The 14,550-nt window shown below is 56.3% G+C and overlaps 1 protein-coding gene across 1 annotated transcript; it reads right to left on the bottom strand.

Moving 5' to 3' along the window:
• Nucleotides 1-6,701: 6,701 nt before the first annotated feature.
• On the bottom strand, nucleotides 6,702-10,953 carry MSX1 (msh homeobox 1). The gene is given in 2 exon segments (NM_001195262.3): nucleotides 6,702-7,930; nucleotides 10,250-10,953. Coding segments are annotated over 2 exon segments (912 nt in total). The 5' UTR covers nucleotides 10,719-10,953; the 3' UTR covers nucleotides 6,702-7,487.
• Nucleotides 10,954-14,550: the final 3,597 nt, after the last annotated feature.

The following is a 14,550-nucleotide window of genomic DNA, read 5'->3' as shown; positions in this document are numbered from 1 at the left end:
GCTCTCTGTGCCTCGGTTTTCTCACTTGAAACAGATTAATAAGAGTGTCTGCGTCATAGGGAGAAGACTAAAAGAGGTGAAGGTGTCTTAATTCCGGGTCCAGAGTGGCGCACAGGCACTTCCTGACACTTTCCAAGAGCAAGAACACTCTCCTCCGCTTCCACTCTGCTCATCCCTTCCGCCCCAGGGACCTCCCCTCACCCACACACACCCTCGGGGGACTGGAGCGTAAGGAATTCCAATGGCGCTGCGGAGAGCGGAGCCGGCCAGCAAAGATCGCTCAGGTCACCATCCTGCCTCTATGCTCCGCGCTACGCTTGGCGCTCTCCTCGCGCGCTCCCCTTCTCACCCGGAGTTCTTACCGCGCGCTGCCTTTGGAGTCACCCATAGTTTCCTCTGCACCAGCCCGAAAGTGTTCCCATTCCGCGGACCAGGGAACTGAGATTTAGGGGCGCCAGATGGTGGCACCGGCTGTCTGAGTTGGAAGCTCTGTTTCACTCTCACTAGCTGTGTGATCTTGTCTGAGTCATTCAACTCTCTATGCTTCAGTCTATGACACGGGTCACAATGGCACGTGCCCACCTGGTAGTGAGGATTCGTTGGGATAACCCGTGTGGAAAACTTAGATTCTAAGGGTTGTGGTCCGTAGGCAAGCGCGCATACATGTCAGCTGCAGTCACCGCAGGCGGAACAACTGTGATGACCTCACCGCCATCACCAAACTGGGGACGCAAGTGATGGTACAGCCCGTGGAGAACCCCTTCCCTTCTACTCTTTCAGGACCTGCCAGGGGTCATGATTGTGTCCATTTAACAGAGATGGAACCTGAGTCTTGGAAAACTCGAGAGGTGGGGGGGTCCCACCCAAGGTCTCAGCCTGCCTCACACATTCCCTTTTAGTCGATGTGGCTGTTTCTCCGGTGGAGAAGCCCCTGCTGCCACCCGGGGGCCACGAGAGTCATCAGAGAGGAAACGGGGTTATCTTTTTAAAAGCAGCATCGTCAGAGAAACAGCGACTCAAAGCACTAGAGTCCAGCCCGCCCTTGGGGCAGCTCATCTAAGGGGCAACAAAGAGGCAGGGCGCCGCAGAGGGTTATGGAAAGCGCCAGGCGGGGGAAGCAAGGAGTGGTCTCGCAAAGGGGAGGCTTTGGGGTCTCTCAGACCCTCCTCCCGCTCCCCGAACCCCGCAAACTCTGGCAGCAGCGCCCGGTGGGCGCACACACGCACTGTCAGGCCGCGCCCTATGCATCATCAAAATCTGCACCCAGCTGGTGAAGGAGAAAGCAACTCCTGAGGTCCCACAGCAGCGGGCTTGGATCCCACCACTGTCTCCTCGCCTGTAAAATGTGCAACAAAGGCTGCCACGTAGGGTCGGGGACCCTTCTTTCCATCTGCCCCAATCAGGCCCCAAATTGAGGGCGGGCTTTTGAATTCGCTTTTAACTACCCACCCCCCACTCCTCCCCCCCACCACACACACACAAGGGCCGATCTTTATTGCACCCCGCTGGTGCGCTAGCCCCTGCGAGCCTGGCATTAGGGGCAGAGATTCATCCTGAGGGGGAAACCTAGATTCGAGCCCCATGTCTGAGTCAATGGCCGGCCTTGACTCTTTGGGAGTTTCCAGGGAGCTACAGACATAATCCTCCCGCCTTTGAAATTGATCTAAGTGTCTAAGTGCAGAACTCACAATCAATGTTAATTGCTGTCAGGGCCAAGCATCTCACAGAGCATTTCATTTTATTCCCTTAACAATAGAAGCAATTGTGACGATTCCACACTTTATACGGAAAAAGTGAGGCTCAGTGAAGTTAAGGAACTTGCCCGAAGTCACACAGTAAGTACCAAAACCAGAATTTATAAGTAGATGATCTGACTCCAGGCCGGCGACTCGACACCCGCCCTAACCAGGGTCTGCGACTGCTTCTTGAAGTACCGCCTTCTCTGTCCAGGGGAGGTGGGATGGGCATTCCTGATCTCTGGCTTTGGTCCGTGGAGAATGAGCAGGGTGTTGGGTCTGATCAAGGCATTCTGAAACCCTCTGCCTAGATGGGAGAAGGTGGGTGTACAGGACGAGGTGGGGCCGAAGGGGGTCCCAGAGGAGGGGACCCAGGGGGAGAAAGGAGAGCTGAAGTCACTGGCTGTTCTTGAGGGGGGGAGGGAGGGGGAGCTCCCAGCGTTCCCTCAGGCGATTCTCCAGGCCTTCCAGTAAAAGGTCTGTGTCCGGGGATTGACCCCACGTGCGTGGAGCCAGAATCCGCGCTTACCCTCTGGTGTCAGCACAGCAGAGCACCCAGCGCTCTCACGCCTTGTGCTCTGAGCTGAGCTTCTCGCTTGCTGTATTGAGCTTCCGCCGCTCAGGTCTCGCGTGGCTTTGCTCCTCCTCCCTGGAGTCCCTGAGTCTGAAAGCCTCTCAATGCAGCACCTCCTTGGTTTCTCTCTCCCATCTATGTCTATCTCTGGGGTCTCCCTCCCCCTTTCTCCCAATATTATATGTGTCTGTGTCACCAGAACCCCTGTGGAAGATGTTAGAGAGTGGCCTTGAGTGTGTATGGTTGCCTCTATAACTAGGGCTTGTGGGTGTGGGATGTGAGAGTTGATTGTGGGTGTTGGGTGTGTGTTGGTTTTGTGTCTAGCATGTATTAGTTGTGCGTGGCTGGGTGTGTTGGTGATACGTGTTGATTTATGTGTTGTGTTTGTATTTGTCAGCCTTGTGTGTATGTGCTGGGTATGTGTGGTGGGTGATGTGTGTTGATTCGTTTGTGTGTACCGCGTGTGTTGGTGTCTGCATATGGGTTATACATGTGTGTTGCATGTGAGTGTCATGTGTGTCTGTTTCGGTGTGTGTTGGTATGTCGTGTAGATGACGTGTGTTGGTCGTGTGCGTGTGCGCACTTGAGGATCTACTTGTAACGCAGGGAGCCAAGGCCAGCGTCCAGCACCGGAACTACAGTGAGCAGGTGCTGGGAGAGCTGGCTGTGAGCTGAGGGCCGCGGGAGGGCGCTGTGGGGGAGGCAGGCCGGGTGGAGGCAGGGTCTCCCTAGGCCTGGGAAGGGGGCGGAGTGCGCGGCAGGCGTGGGAGCTGTTGAGTGGAGCGGAAAAAAATTCCGCAAGTCTGGAGTGGGGGCCTGGGAGTGCTCTGGAGAGTGGGCAGTTGGTGGTGGCACTTGGGGGTCGGGGGCTTCCCAGGGAGTCCGGCGTCGGGGCCGGGGGACTGTTCCACTGTGGGGCGATGCGAGCTGAGCGTCTGGGAGGGCGGGACGGAACCTTGGAGGCCGCGCGGCCTCGGGGGCCCGGCCAGGCCGGCGCCAGCCGCAGAGTTGAAAGGCGGCCGCGGCCTCTCCTCGCCGCTTCCTATTGCGCCCCCGAGGGCTCTAGGCGGGGCGCAGGCCTGGACCCGGCTGGGCTCACCTCCCTGCCTTGGGTCACTAAGGAGGGCGCAGCGGTAGGATTCGCACTCGGGGCCCCTGCCTCACCAGTAACTGTCCTCACTGGGCCTCCTGCTCAATCTGGTCCTTCAGCCCCGGGTTCAGCGATCCGAGAAACTAACCTTAAAGTAAGGCGCTCTTAGCGCGAGGTCTTCAGCCCCACCCCAGCCTCCCGGTCCCCAACTGCCCCGGCCCTGCGGACCTATGCTCAAAGCTCCAGGCGCCCCAGGTCCCTTGCCGCCAGGTAACCTCATTTCTGCCCCGCTTCCACGCCACGGACTGCTTTGGTCTTGACTGCGTGGTCAGAAGCTGAATTTGCAAAATGAGGCTTCGGTCTCCTCCCCAACAATACGAAAACGCTTTCACAGCGTGCAGGGCCAGTGAGACGCCCCTCTTATTCCTCAAGGGACAGTGCCTGTTCGTGGTTAGAGCGCAAGGAGTTAAATTCAGAACTAGTTCCCGGATTCTGCGCTCGGTTTTCCAGCGCGACGCGCACTTCGCGGGAGAGCTGCTCAGGCACCAGGTGACCCTCAACCAGATGGAGATGGGCAATGCGGGAAAAACCGGATCCTCGAGTGGAATCTGTGTTGGAATTCCTGCTATGTCCTTCATTAACTGTGTAACCTTGGGAAAACCATGTCACCTCTCTGAGCTGCAGTCCTTTGCGCTATAAAAATCTCCTAGGTTTGTTGGGAGTCAGCGTGAGCGGGAACTCTCGGCACACAGTAGGCTGTGAGTGCAGACTGCTCCATCACTACCTCCCAGCGCGGAAGGTGGCCGACCTCTCCGCCTGGTAGATCCCATGTTTCTTGCCAGAGAAGGAAATTGGTCCGTAAAGGAACGGACCCAGGAAACCCCTGCCCACTCCGCCCTCGGTTGATAAACCAGGGAACACAGTTCGAAGGACTGGGATGGATGAGAAGCAGTGCCGGAAGCGCAGCCGCGATTTCCGGCCGGACCCGGCTGACTGTGGCTCTGGGTGTTCTCCCCACACCAGCGTGCCGCTCCGATCTAGCAAACAATTATCGAGCACCTTCTGTGTGCACACCCTGTTCAGAGAGGGAATGCGGAAACAAAAGGGGGGCAAAGAATGGGCTAGACGGACAGAAACAAAAATGGGGAGATTCGGAGGCCCAGAAGTGGAAGGAAGCCCCTATCCAAGGCCAGCAGCCAGAGGCGGAGGCGCGCGCGGGCCGGGGTCCCAGGGCGGCCGGGCCCTCGCACCCGGGCTGCGGCGCAGGGAGGGGGCGGGGAGGCGTGCCCGCCTCGCCTGCAGCTACCGCCTCGCTGGAGCCGCGACGCGTCTGCAGAGCGTGAGCCGTTGCTCATTACCGCAATTATGTTGCTCTAAATTTGCCTCTACCCTAAATTGCCAAACTCCAAGGAGCCAGGAGGTCCTGGAGCCGGGGCCGGGGGAGACACCCGATCCTGCCCTGCCATTTCCCTATCACGGACGCGCGGAAAAAAACTTCAGTGCTGCGGACGCGCAGTAAGCCAAGAAAAGTCAGATGCACCCGGTATTCCCTGGGTGCCCTCCCGCGCGGGGGCTTGTCGACACTTCCCCCAAATCCTGGGGTGTAGGGGGAAGAGTCCAAGGCCCATTTCACAGACGAGAAAACGGCAGTGCAGAGAGATGATATGATCTTTTATAGTAAGTGGCGGGCTTGATCCACACTGAACCACATTGGCTCTCTGACTCCAAGTTCAATACTAACCCCACGACGAGGACGTCTCTAGCGTGTTCCAGAAAAGAACCCAGATTTGCCAGAGCCGGGCGTCCTGCGCGCCGTCATTCGAGGGTTACTTAATTTATAGAGGAAAGAAAAAAGAAAAAAAACGCGGCGAGGCACTTCAGCCCTAAAGCGCCTTTAGAGAGCTGCGTGGTGTGGGAGTCTGAGACCTTGTTATGCATAGCTCCCCTTTGAGGGGCGAAAAGGCCCAGACCCGGGCTCTGGTGCTTTTCTAGAAGTTCCCAGGCCGAGGGCAACAGCTCCGGGGCTCCCCAGGAGCGAAACTGCCCTCCACAGCAAGCTATTCTTCTTAAGGAGCGGGGTTGTAACAAGTTCATACTGCAGCTCCAGCCAGGGAAGACAGAACCTTTGCCCGAGCTGCAGAGGCTGGAGGATCCGAAGCCCAGGACGCCCCGGAATGTGCCCGGCGCCCGTGCAGAACCTGCCCAGGGCGCGTTCCCGCAACCCTGGGCTCGCTGGGAATTCCTAGACCGACCTCAGGGTCCTGGGGCTAGAAACCGCGCGCTGCCCTTGGGGCTCTGTTTTTAAAGTCTCTATCTGTGAAGCTGTTCACCCCTGTTCAAGTCCAACGCCAGGTACCCAGGTTTCGCACCATCTTTAGTCTACTGACCTCCGGCTTAACGGCTTACTGCAGACTGTCCGGCGCTATCCTGCGTGGAATTTGGAGGAGCGGGTCACCGCGGGACAGAGGCTGAAGGAGGAGAGGGATGCGCAGGTCTGCCGCCGCCCGAACACGAAAGACAACAGAGCGGTGCCTGGAGCTTAATAGGCTTTATTTAATCAGGGGGTAATTTTCTGCATTCGGCGTCCTTGCAGAATTCCCCGGAAAGCTAAACTTGGCGCGTGTGCAAATATATTCTCCTGGAAGACTGATCTTAAGAAAAACCGAGTTTGTGAGGGTTTGGAAACAGGGCTCCTGCAGAGGACTTTCCAGGCGAGAGTGGAAGGTGGCCCTGGGTTTTCTGTAAACGTTGTTAGGTTGTGTTGTGTTTTTAGCGGCCAGAATAGGGGGTGAGAAGGTTCTTATATTCTGGCAGCTCAAAATTAGTTCCACAAACCGCGTCTACACTGGGGGTAATTTAGAGAGGCAACGCAATCGCTTCCATCCCCCACCTGGCCTCCCGTGGGAAAAACAGATTTGCGGAGGTGGGAATTGTCTGGATTAGCTGTCCACACTCATCAAACCATTTGGGCAATTTGCTTTGTTTTCATAGACAGGTTAAAAGGAGAGAAAGAAAGCAAGAGTTGGTTATAGGTTGCCCGAGTAAGTGTCGATTTCAGCTTAAAGTGAATTGGAAAATTGAGCCTAATTATCCTAGGTAATTACTTCAACTCTCCACTTGACTTTCCTAATGCAGATCTGTCGTGTGTGTTCAAAAAGACACCCCCCTCTATCCCTGCATACCCTGTTATCACCTTTCAAAGTTGCTGTCGTAAAAGTACCGTCAAACTGAAAAGCAACTGTACACATAAAGAGATGGCAAGAAGCAAAATTAAAATAAGACTCAATCAGTAAAGAGATAATTTTTGTAGCTTAAAATTAATTTATTTAACAAATATAGCTATAATATAAATGATAATAAAATTTCAAATATACAGTATATTACATAGTACACACAATCCCTTCCAAAGGGATGTTTGAGAGCCACACAAATGTACTGTTAAATAGAAAGAGTTTTTGTTTTTTTTTTTTTAATTTTACAATTGTGTTTCTGGTACTGGTAAGAGAGAGGTCCCTTCAACCTACCTTTGCAACACATCTGTGTTTTCCCTGCCCCCCAGAGCAAATGTTTTGTTGTTGAGCTTGTCTTAAATTTTCCAATGGAAGAAGCTAGGATGCATCTCCCTGGCTGGCTAGTCTCTTTTTTTTTTTTTCTTTTCTTTTTTTTTTTTTTTTTTTTGAGATTGCTCTCATTTCCAAAATCGTCAGACACCGATTTCTCTGCGCTTTTCTTGCCTGGTGTCAGGACAGGGAAAAGCTATGCAGGAGACATGGCCTCTAGCTCTGTTCAACTGTCAATTCTGCTGGGGACCTTAGATAAATCTCTTAACCTCTCTGCCCTCAGTTTCCCCATCTTTAACTCGAGAGTGTAGATCTAAATGCTAGAAGAGTACTAAGGGACTCTTCCAGCCACTTTTTGGCAGGGATCAGACTTCGGAGAGTGAACTCAGGGAGCAAAGAGGTGAAACTGGAGCAGTGTGAGGGTTAAAGGGAAGGCGGCTGGCGGTGCCGAGCAGGGGAGCACGTCGGGGGTACAGCACCAGGGCTGGAGGAATCGGCTGGCCCACAGGTGGGCGACCTGGGACCCTCTATGTCAGGTGGTACATGCTGTAGCCCACATGGGCCGTGTAGAGTCCCACGGGCGCCACAGGCAGCGCGGCGCGCTGGAAGGGGCCAGAGGCACCGTAGAGCGAGGCACCCGCCGCGGCCGCTACAGCTGCGGGGCCGCCGAGAGGGAAAGAGAGGCCGAAGGCAGCCGGTGGCAGCATGGGCTTGGCGGCCATCTTCAGCTTCTCCAGCTCTGCCTCTTGCAGTCTCTTTGCCTTGGCGCGGCGGTTCTGGAACCATATCTTCACCTGCGTCTCAGTGAGGCTGAGCGAGCTGGAGAACTCCGCGCGCTCGGCGATGGACAGGTACTGCTTCTGGCGGAACTTGCGCTCCAGCGCCAGCAGCTGCGCGGTGGTGAAAGGCGTCCGCGGCTTACGGTTCGTCTTGTGTTTGCGGAGGGTGCAGGCTGGGGGGCTCAGCCGCCCTGAGGGCCGAAAGAAAAAAAAGCAAGGGGTTAAGAGAGAAGCATTGGAGCATGATCAGCCCAAGAAGTAGTAATAATAGCCAAACAATACCAGATATTGAGTGCCGCCAAGTGCCTCGGTGCCGGGCATCGCGCAAGGCACTTGAAATATATTTTCTCCAATTCCCATTGCAACCCCGCAGGGGAGAAGTTCCTGTCTACTTTTTGCAAATGAAGAAGCTAAGATTCCAGGAGAAAAATACCCATGTTGAAGGCTCGATGTCCACATCTTAGGCCTAAACAGCTGGGAAGATGTGGAATCACCTTTGTGCTGCCCGGCGGCTTAGGAAGGCCTTCATGGCGGGCCTCCTCCCAGGGCCATCCAGAGGAAAGGTGGATGTTAATACAGTTGACGAAACATGCAGAAAGAGGCCCTGCGCCCAGCCCAAGGGCACATTTAGTTTTACGCGTTGGCCAAACATTTATCAGTGCCCACGGAATGCTTCAGTGTGGGGCTAGGCAGTTTTGTGGCATAGAATCCAAATCAAATTCTATACTTTCCCCGGAACACTTCGCTCCTACGGGATTCTAGGAGTAGTTCCCGCAGACCAGAGATGGAGCAGGGCAGACCATCATGGAGGGTGCACTGTGGCCAGCTCTCTTAGAAATAGAAAGTGTCATCTGGAGCGGAGAACGAGGGGCTGCTTTATTCTAATGGGCTTTTTCTTTAGATTGTCTCAGTCCTCTGTTGGATCGCGTTCACCCCTGGCGCCAGGGCCCTCTGGCCCCACTCAAACGTTTGTGTGTGTGTGTGTGTTGATGTTGTTGCGGGGGGAGTGTTGAGATCGCCTCTCCCCTCACCCTGTGGCATAGTCAGCAGACACCAACATGCCCAGCTGTCTTTTTCTTTTGGCTTCAAAATAAACCTCAAGGGTGGACAGTGAAGAAGCATCAGAGCGCAGGACTAGTGCAGGTCGGGGATGGGGTCTGCTGGGGACTGCCCCTGGATAAAATGTGGAACAAATTATCCCAACACAGCCGGGATCGCTTTGACTTCGGGGTCTTGGGGCCCAAGGCCCTAAGCATTGGAAAGGACACTTTGCCTATGCAGCAGCTTTCCCGGCAGAAAGTGAATTCAAATCGAAGATGTTTCACCACGCGGGTTTTGCCTAAGTATGCATTTTTTCACACCTCTCTAAAAAACAACCACAAACAGAAAAAACAAACAAACAAAAAAAAACACAAAGAAAACACAACGATCCTTTGGACTTTCAGACCACCAGGATGTGAGTCAAACGAAATCTCGTGTTAACACCCCGCTTCTTCCCCGCTGGAGGCCACCGGGAGTCCGGGAAGCGCTTGGCCCCCAACTAGCTTTCCGCCGGGCCGCCCGAGGGGCGGGCGCCGAGAGAAACGTCACTCCCTTCAGCGGCGACAACCCAGAGCGGGGCCACCTTCTCCGGCCATTAGGCTTAGGGAGGGACTGGCCTTTCAAAGACGTTTAATCCCCAGATAAAAATCATTCCTCAGCATCACGCCATTGAAATCTGGCTGCTATTATGCCGAGCAAAATAATCGGAGGAAACGAGGAAAACTTGGGAATTTCCCGTGCTCCTGAAATATCTCCGAGCGTGTTCTCTGAGTAGAGCAGCCAGGGGGCCGTGAGGCCTTGAAGCGAACCGCCTTGGGCACCTGGAGTCCACTTTAATGGCTCAGTCCTAGACGTTTGGGAGCTTCCCATAGGATTAGCGGGGGCGCCTTCCCCTAATTGACTTGGTGCCCCGCCCCCTTCACTGGAACCTGAATGTCCCCACCCCTGAATCATCCATCCGCCCAAAGCATCAACTATCTGCCTCAAACTCAAAGGGCATGGGGAGGTAGAATTCTGTAGGAGCTTCGGAACCTCTAGGCAAAGAGGTACTTGAAAGGGAAGAGGGGCTGGGGGACACCAGCTCCTACTGCGAGAAAGTGAAACTCCGGGTGCAGGGAAGATACCGCACCACACACATTCATCCGCTGGGGTGAAGCCGATGAAACAGAGTTTGGGATCAGATGAGGGATCATGGACCCCCGAGGTCGTTTGGTGGGGGCAGGAGGACAGGGTGCCCAGACATCGGTGTCCTATCCGTTAACTCCCACCCGCAGCGTCTCTGGGCCAAGGCGAGGAGGTCTGGAACCTTCTTCCTGGGTGGGAGTGGAGGGAGGCGCAAGACCCGGCCTTGCAGCCCACGGTTCCCTAGCACCGGCTGCAGGTACGCAGGCGCCGGAGGCCACCAGGAGCCCTCGGGTCCCACACCCCGCCCGGCCCCCTCCCTCTGCGCCTGGGTTCTGGCTACTCACTGGCCGGCGGCGGGGAGAAGCGGGGGCTCTGCATCCACGGGGTCCTCTCGGGCTTCTCGGGGCTCTCGGCTTTGACGAGCGCATCTTCTGGCAGCTTGAGGAGTCCCCCCACCGAGAAATGGCCGAGCGGCCGCGGCGAAGAGGGCGCGTCCGGGGCTCCCAGCGACCCCGGCGGGACGCCCAGTGGCTGCGCCGAGCCACCCGCCGCCTGCACGCCCTCGGAGGGCGCCAGGGCGCTCTCCTTGGCCCCCGGCTTCCTGTGGTCGGCCATGAGCGCCTCCACGCTGAAGGGCAGGAGCGAAGGGGACACTTTGGGCTTGGCCCCCTCCTCGTCCGCGCCCATGGCGGCTGCCGTGGCCGCGGCGGCGCTGGGGGCCTGGCCCGCGCCTCCCCCCGCCGGCTTGCCGAAGGCGGAGTCCTCCACTTTGACACCGAGTGGCAAAGAAGTCATGTCAGCAGCCGGGGCCATGCAGAGCCGGGCCCCCCCTTCTGCCGCAGCACTGGCCAGCCGCCGGGCATGGGCTCCGGGCGGGCTGGGAGCGCGGCCGGCCTCTGCGAGCGCCCGGGGCCCTGGCCGGGCGGACCCTCCCGCGCGCGCCTCCCGCCCCTCCCCAGCAGGCCAGCTCCGGCGTGCTGGGCCTGGCCCCCGGTCGCTGCCGCCGCGCAGGCAGAGTTCCCGGGAGCACTCGCCGGCTCCGGGCCCTACCGCGGCTCCCCAGAGAACTTGCTAATAAGGCGAGGCCAGCGGGGCGGCGGCCAATCAGCGCGCGAGGGGGCGGGCCCGGAGCGATCCATTGGGCCGCGCTCCTGGGGACTCGCCCGGAGGCGCGCTGGGCCTGGGGGCACGCAGGGCAGGGCCCAGGCGGCAGAGGGCAGGGGAGGAGAGGGGGTGCCCGGGAAACTTTCCTCTGCGCTGAAGCCCAAGAGGCCCTCTCTGCGGGAGTCCCCTGGGTCTCTATCTTTCTGTGTTCCCGGGGAATTTTCCCTTGTTCTCGTTCCTTCTCTTTTGCCCTCCTCTCCTCCCCTCCCCTCCTCAGCCCTCTTTTCCGCTCCTCTTTTTTTCCCCCGTCCTTGTTTCTCTCCTCTACTGCTTCTTTTACCTTTCTCTTTAGTCTGTGGCTGGGTTTCCCTGTGCCCCTCTCCACTGTCTGACCCCCCCTCTTCTTCTACCACAATAATTTGAGTTGAGGTTATTTCTTACACATTCCTTTTATATATATATTTTAAAATACGCATGGCTATTTATCCTAGGAGAAAGACATACTATTAACTTCTTTTCAAGAAACGAAACAAAACCAAACCTTCATTTTCTTCCTGTTCTGAAATCTTCTAAACTTTACCTCGAGGTAAAAGTGGGCCTTTGTCTCTAACTTAGAGCTGGAGTAAACCTTGCGGGAAGAAGCTAGCTTCCTGTAGTGCCAAGGATGTGAGAATACGTAAGATTATCTAGAATCTGCAGTCGGTTTTCATACACGATGTGTATTCCCCCCCCCCCCCACCCTCGCTCTGAACTTCTGTCCCAAGGGTCACAACACCTATAGCGCCCGGGCGGGGAAAGGAGCTGCCAGATCCTTTTGATATAGAACTTACTGAAATAAAACCAACAGAATCGTCAATGAAACACCGATCTGGCCTTAAGGTGACCTCAAACAACGCGTCCTTGGAAACAATGACATGTCCCTATCTCTGGGTCGCTGATCCTGGAGGGGAGAGGCACATTTGGGGGAGGGGGCTGGGAAAAGAGGAAAGTTCCTGGAGGTGGACTCTAGTGTGGGACTTGAGAACTCTTCTTTTGCCAGTTTCGGAGAAAACGTGATTTAATGTTTGCTGTTAATAATAATAATAAAGACAGAAAAAATGAGTTGGGGTCAGGGGAGATGCAAGATCTGCTTGAAGCGGGGTCGGGGCTTGGCCATTTTCTGCGCCTGTCGCTTTATGGCCTCTCCTCCCGCGGCCCAGGCCAGCGGCTCTCAGGGAGTGAGCGGAGGTGATTGGCGGCTCACTCGGCCCTGCCATTGATGACTGCGGGGTTCTAATCTCCAGGAAACACAAGGGGCTGCCGTGGCCATTTAGGGGTAATTATCCGAGCGCGGAGGGACAGCGAATTCCCTCGACTTTTAACTGGGCGCAATAAAAGCTGTAGATTAGGGGCGTCCAGATTAGGGAAAATGAATTAGAGCGGGAACTTTATTATCCGGAAGACGTCCGGGGTCTGGCGGCAGGGGTCGGGCTGCGGACGCCGGAGCGATTGGTAGCCTCCCATCTGTCCACAGGCCGTCGAGATATGCTGAGGCCTGGGGAAGTTCGGGAATACCTGCATCTGAATTTTACGCGCATCTCCAGGTTTCTAAAGGACCCAAGACTGCAACTCAGGCACTGGGCAGTGGTTGGAGCTTCTAGCTCGAGTTGGGCCGGCTGGACGCGCGGTGGCACCGGGGCCTCCGGAGGTTTGCCCGAGAGGGTACAAGGATAGAAGACCTTAAGACCCAATTTTGAAGCTCAGCTCGCTGAGGCTGAGCAAGGCTGTAGGGCAAACACCTTCCTGGTAGCCCAGCCAGGACAGCGAACAACAACATCTTCCTCTTCTTCTTCTTCCTCTTCCTCTTTTTCTTCCTCTTTTTCTCCTCCTCCTCCTCCTCCTCCTCTTCCTCCTCTCCTCCTCCTCCTCCTCATCTCCTCCTCCTCCTCCTCCTTCTTCTTCTTCTTCCTCTTCCTCTTCTTTGAGACGGAGTTTTGCTCTTGTCACCCAGGCTGGAGTGCAATGGCGCGATCTCAGTTCACTCCAACCTCCGCCTCCCAGGTTCAAGCGATTCCAGGACGGCGAACTTCTATTGCTCCCTTTCTAATCAAACTCTCGTCAGAACAACCCCCTCCGCACCCAGCCAGAATCTCCCTTTGTGGCCAGGTTAAAGGGGGAGAGGAAACAGAGGCCTATCTGCTTTTGGGGCCATATAAAAAGCGAGCAGTGTGCCTTTTCGAGTCTTTGCTTAGTTCCGCCCTCGCCCTCCTTCTGCAAATGTTTTGCTCCCAGGTCTCTTTAAGAATCTGATACAGCCAAGAACTTCTTCCCTAGAAAAATGCACATCTACAAAAACACATTACAAGCAACGGGGCAGACAACTTCGGGGGCTCTGGACCCAAGTGGAGTCCTCCAGTTAAGAACCCCTGCTTTAGGGCTGAGCGGGGGCTTGAACTCAGAGAGTGAAGCCGCAGGGTGCAGCGGGGGCTAGTGTGGAACTTGCGGCGGTCGCAGTTGAGGAGCGCAGCAAGGCCTGGACTCCGCTGCGCGGGGGGGTGGGGGGTGGCCGGGGGGCGGGCGGCCTGAAAAGGGCCGCATCGCTAATTGCGGGGATAAACAATGTGTCACGATTCCTCAGCGCGCCTAATAGGCAGACTAGGATGTTGTTTTAAGGCGCCAGCGGCGGCCGGATCAAAGGCTGCACCCGGCGCACGGGCCCTTGAAGTCGCGCCCCTGCCTCCAGGGAGCAAATCGCCTGGCCCCGCAGCACCGGCCCCGCAGCCAGCCCCTCGGCTTCCCGAGCCGGGTCCGAACGCCACGGTGTCTTCTTTATAGGTTCGGCCTGGGTTCGTGTCTGCTGTCGCCCCGCGCGGCAGGTTAACCGCGTGTAAACGTTGCTAGGCGAGAAGAGTGCATCGGCAGAGAAGGGGGTTCAGACTGGATTCCGTGTCAGAAAAGCGCGGGGCTCTCCCATTGCTCTGCCCCTGGATTGCGAGAGAAAGGTGCCGGCAGTCTCAAGAGAAAGGAGTCAGATAAAAGAAATAAAATGTCTGCCTGTTTCCCAGGGCGTTGTTTGTTCCCGCGGGAGGAAAGCCACGAGTTACAGGGACAGTGAGAGGGAGCCTTCTCTGAGTTATTTTTTGTCTAGGCCTTTACCGATTTCCCGGCCCAGGGGTTCAGCGAGCAGGCAGGCCCGGGGGCTGAGCCTGTTATCTCGCCGCCAGCTCTAACCTCGAGGCGTTTGTACCCCCGGCATTTCTCTGCGCTGCCGCTGCAGCCGAGAAAGCCGGGCAGTAATTCATGCCTGGCAAGGGCAGGGCTGGCCCGCAGCAGATAAAGCTCGGGGACTGGCGCTCCGCTTCCATCCTCTAGACTTCTCTCCCCTCCCCTCTCGCTCCATCTCCCCTCGTTTTCAGGCATCCTAAAGCACTCCCCGCCCCCAAGTAGAGAGCCTCTGCATTTCGGATCCTGAAGATGGATTATCCTTCGTCTACTTTCTGGGCAACTAAACTGGTGGTGGGTTTAGGTGTTTTTTTTTTTTTTTCCTAAAATTTTGCGGGGG

The sequence above is a fragment of the Pan troglodytes genome, chromosome 3, assembly GCF_028858775.2.
Source record: "Pan troglodytes isolate AG18354 chromosome 3, NHGRI_mPanTro3-v2.0_pri, whole genome shotgun sequence".
In the NCBI taxonomy this organism is placed as follows: Eukaryota; Metazoa; Chordata; class Mammalia; order Primates; family Hominidae; genus Pan; species Pan troglodytes.
Note: the sequence above shows the minus strand (reverse complement) of the source record. Positions and strands in the feature narration are given on the sequence as shown.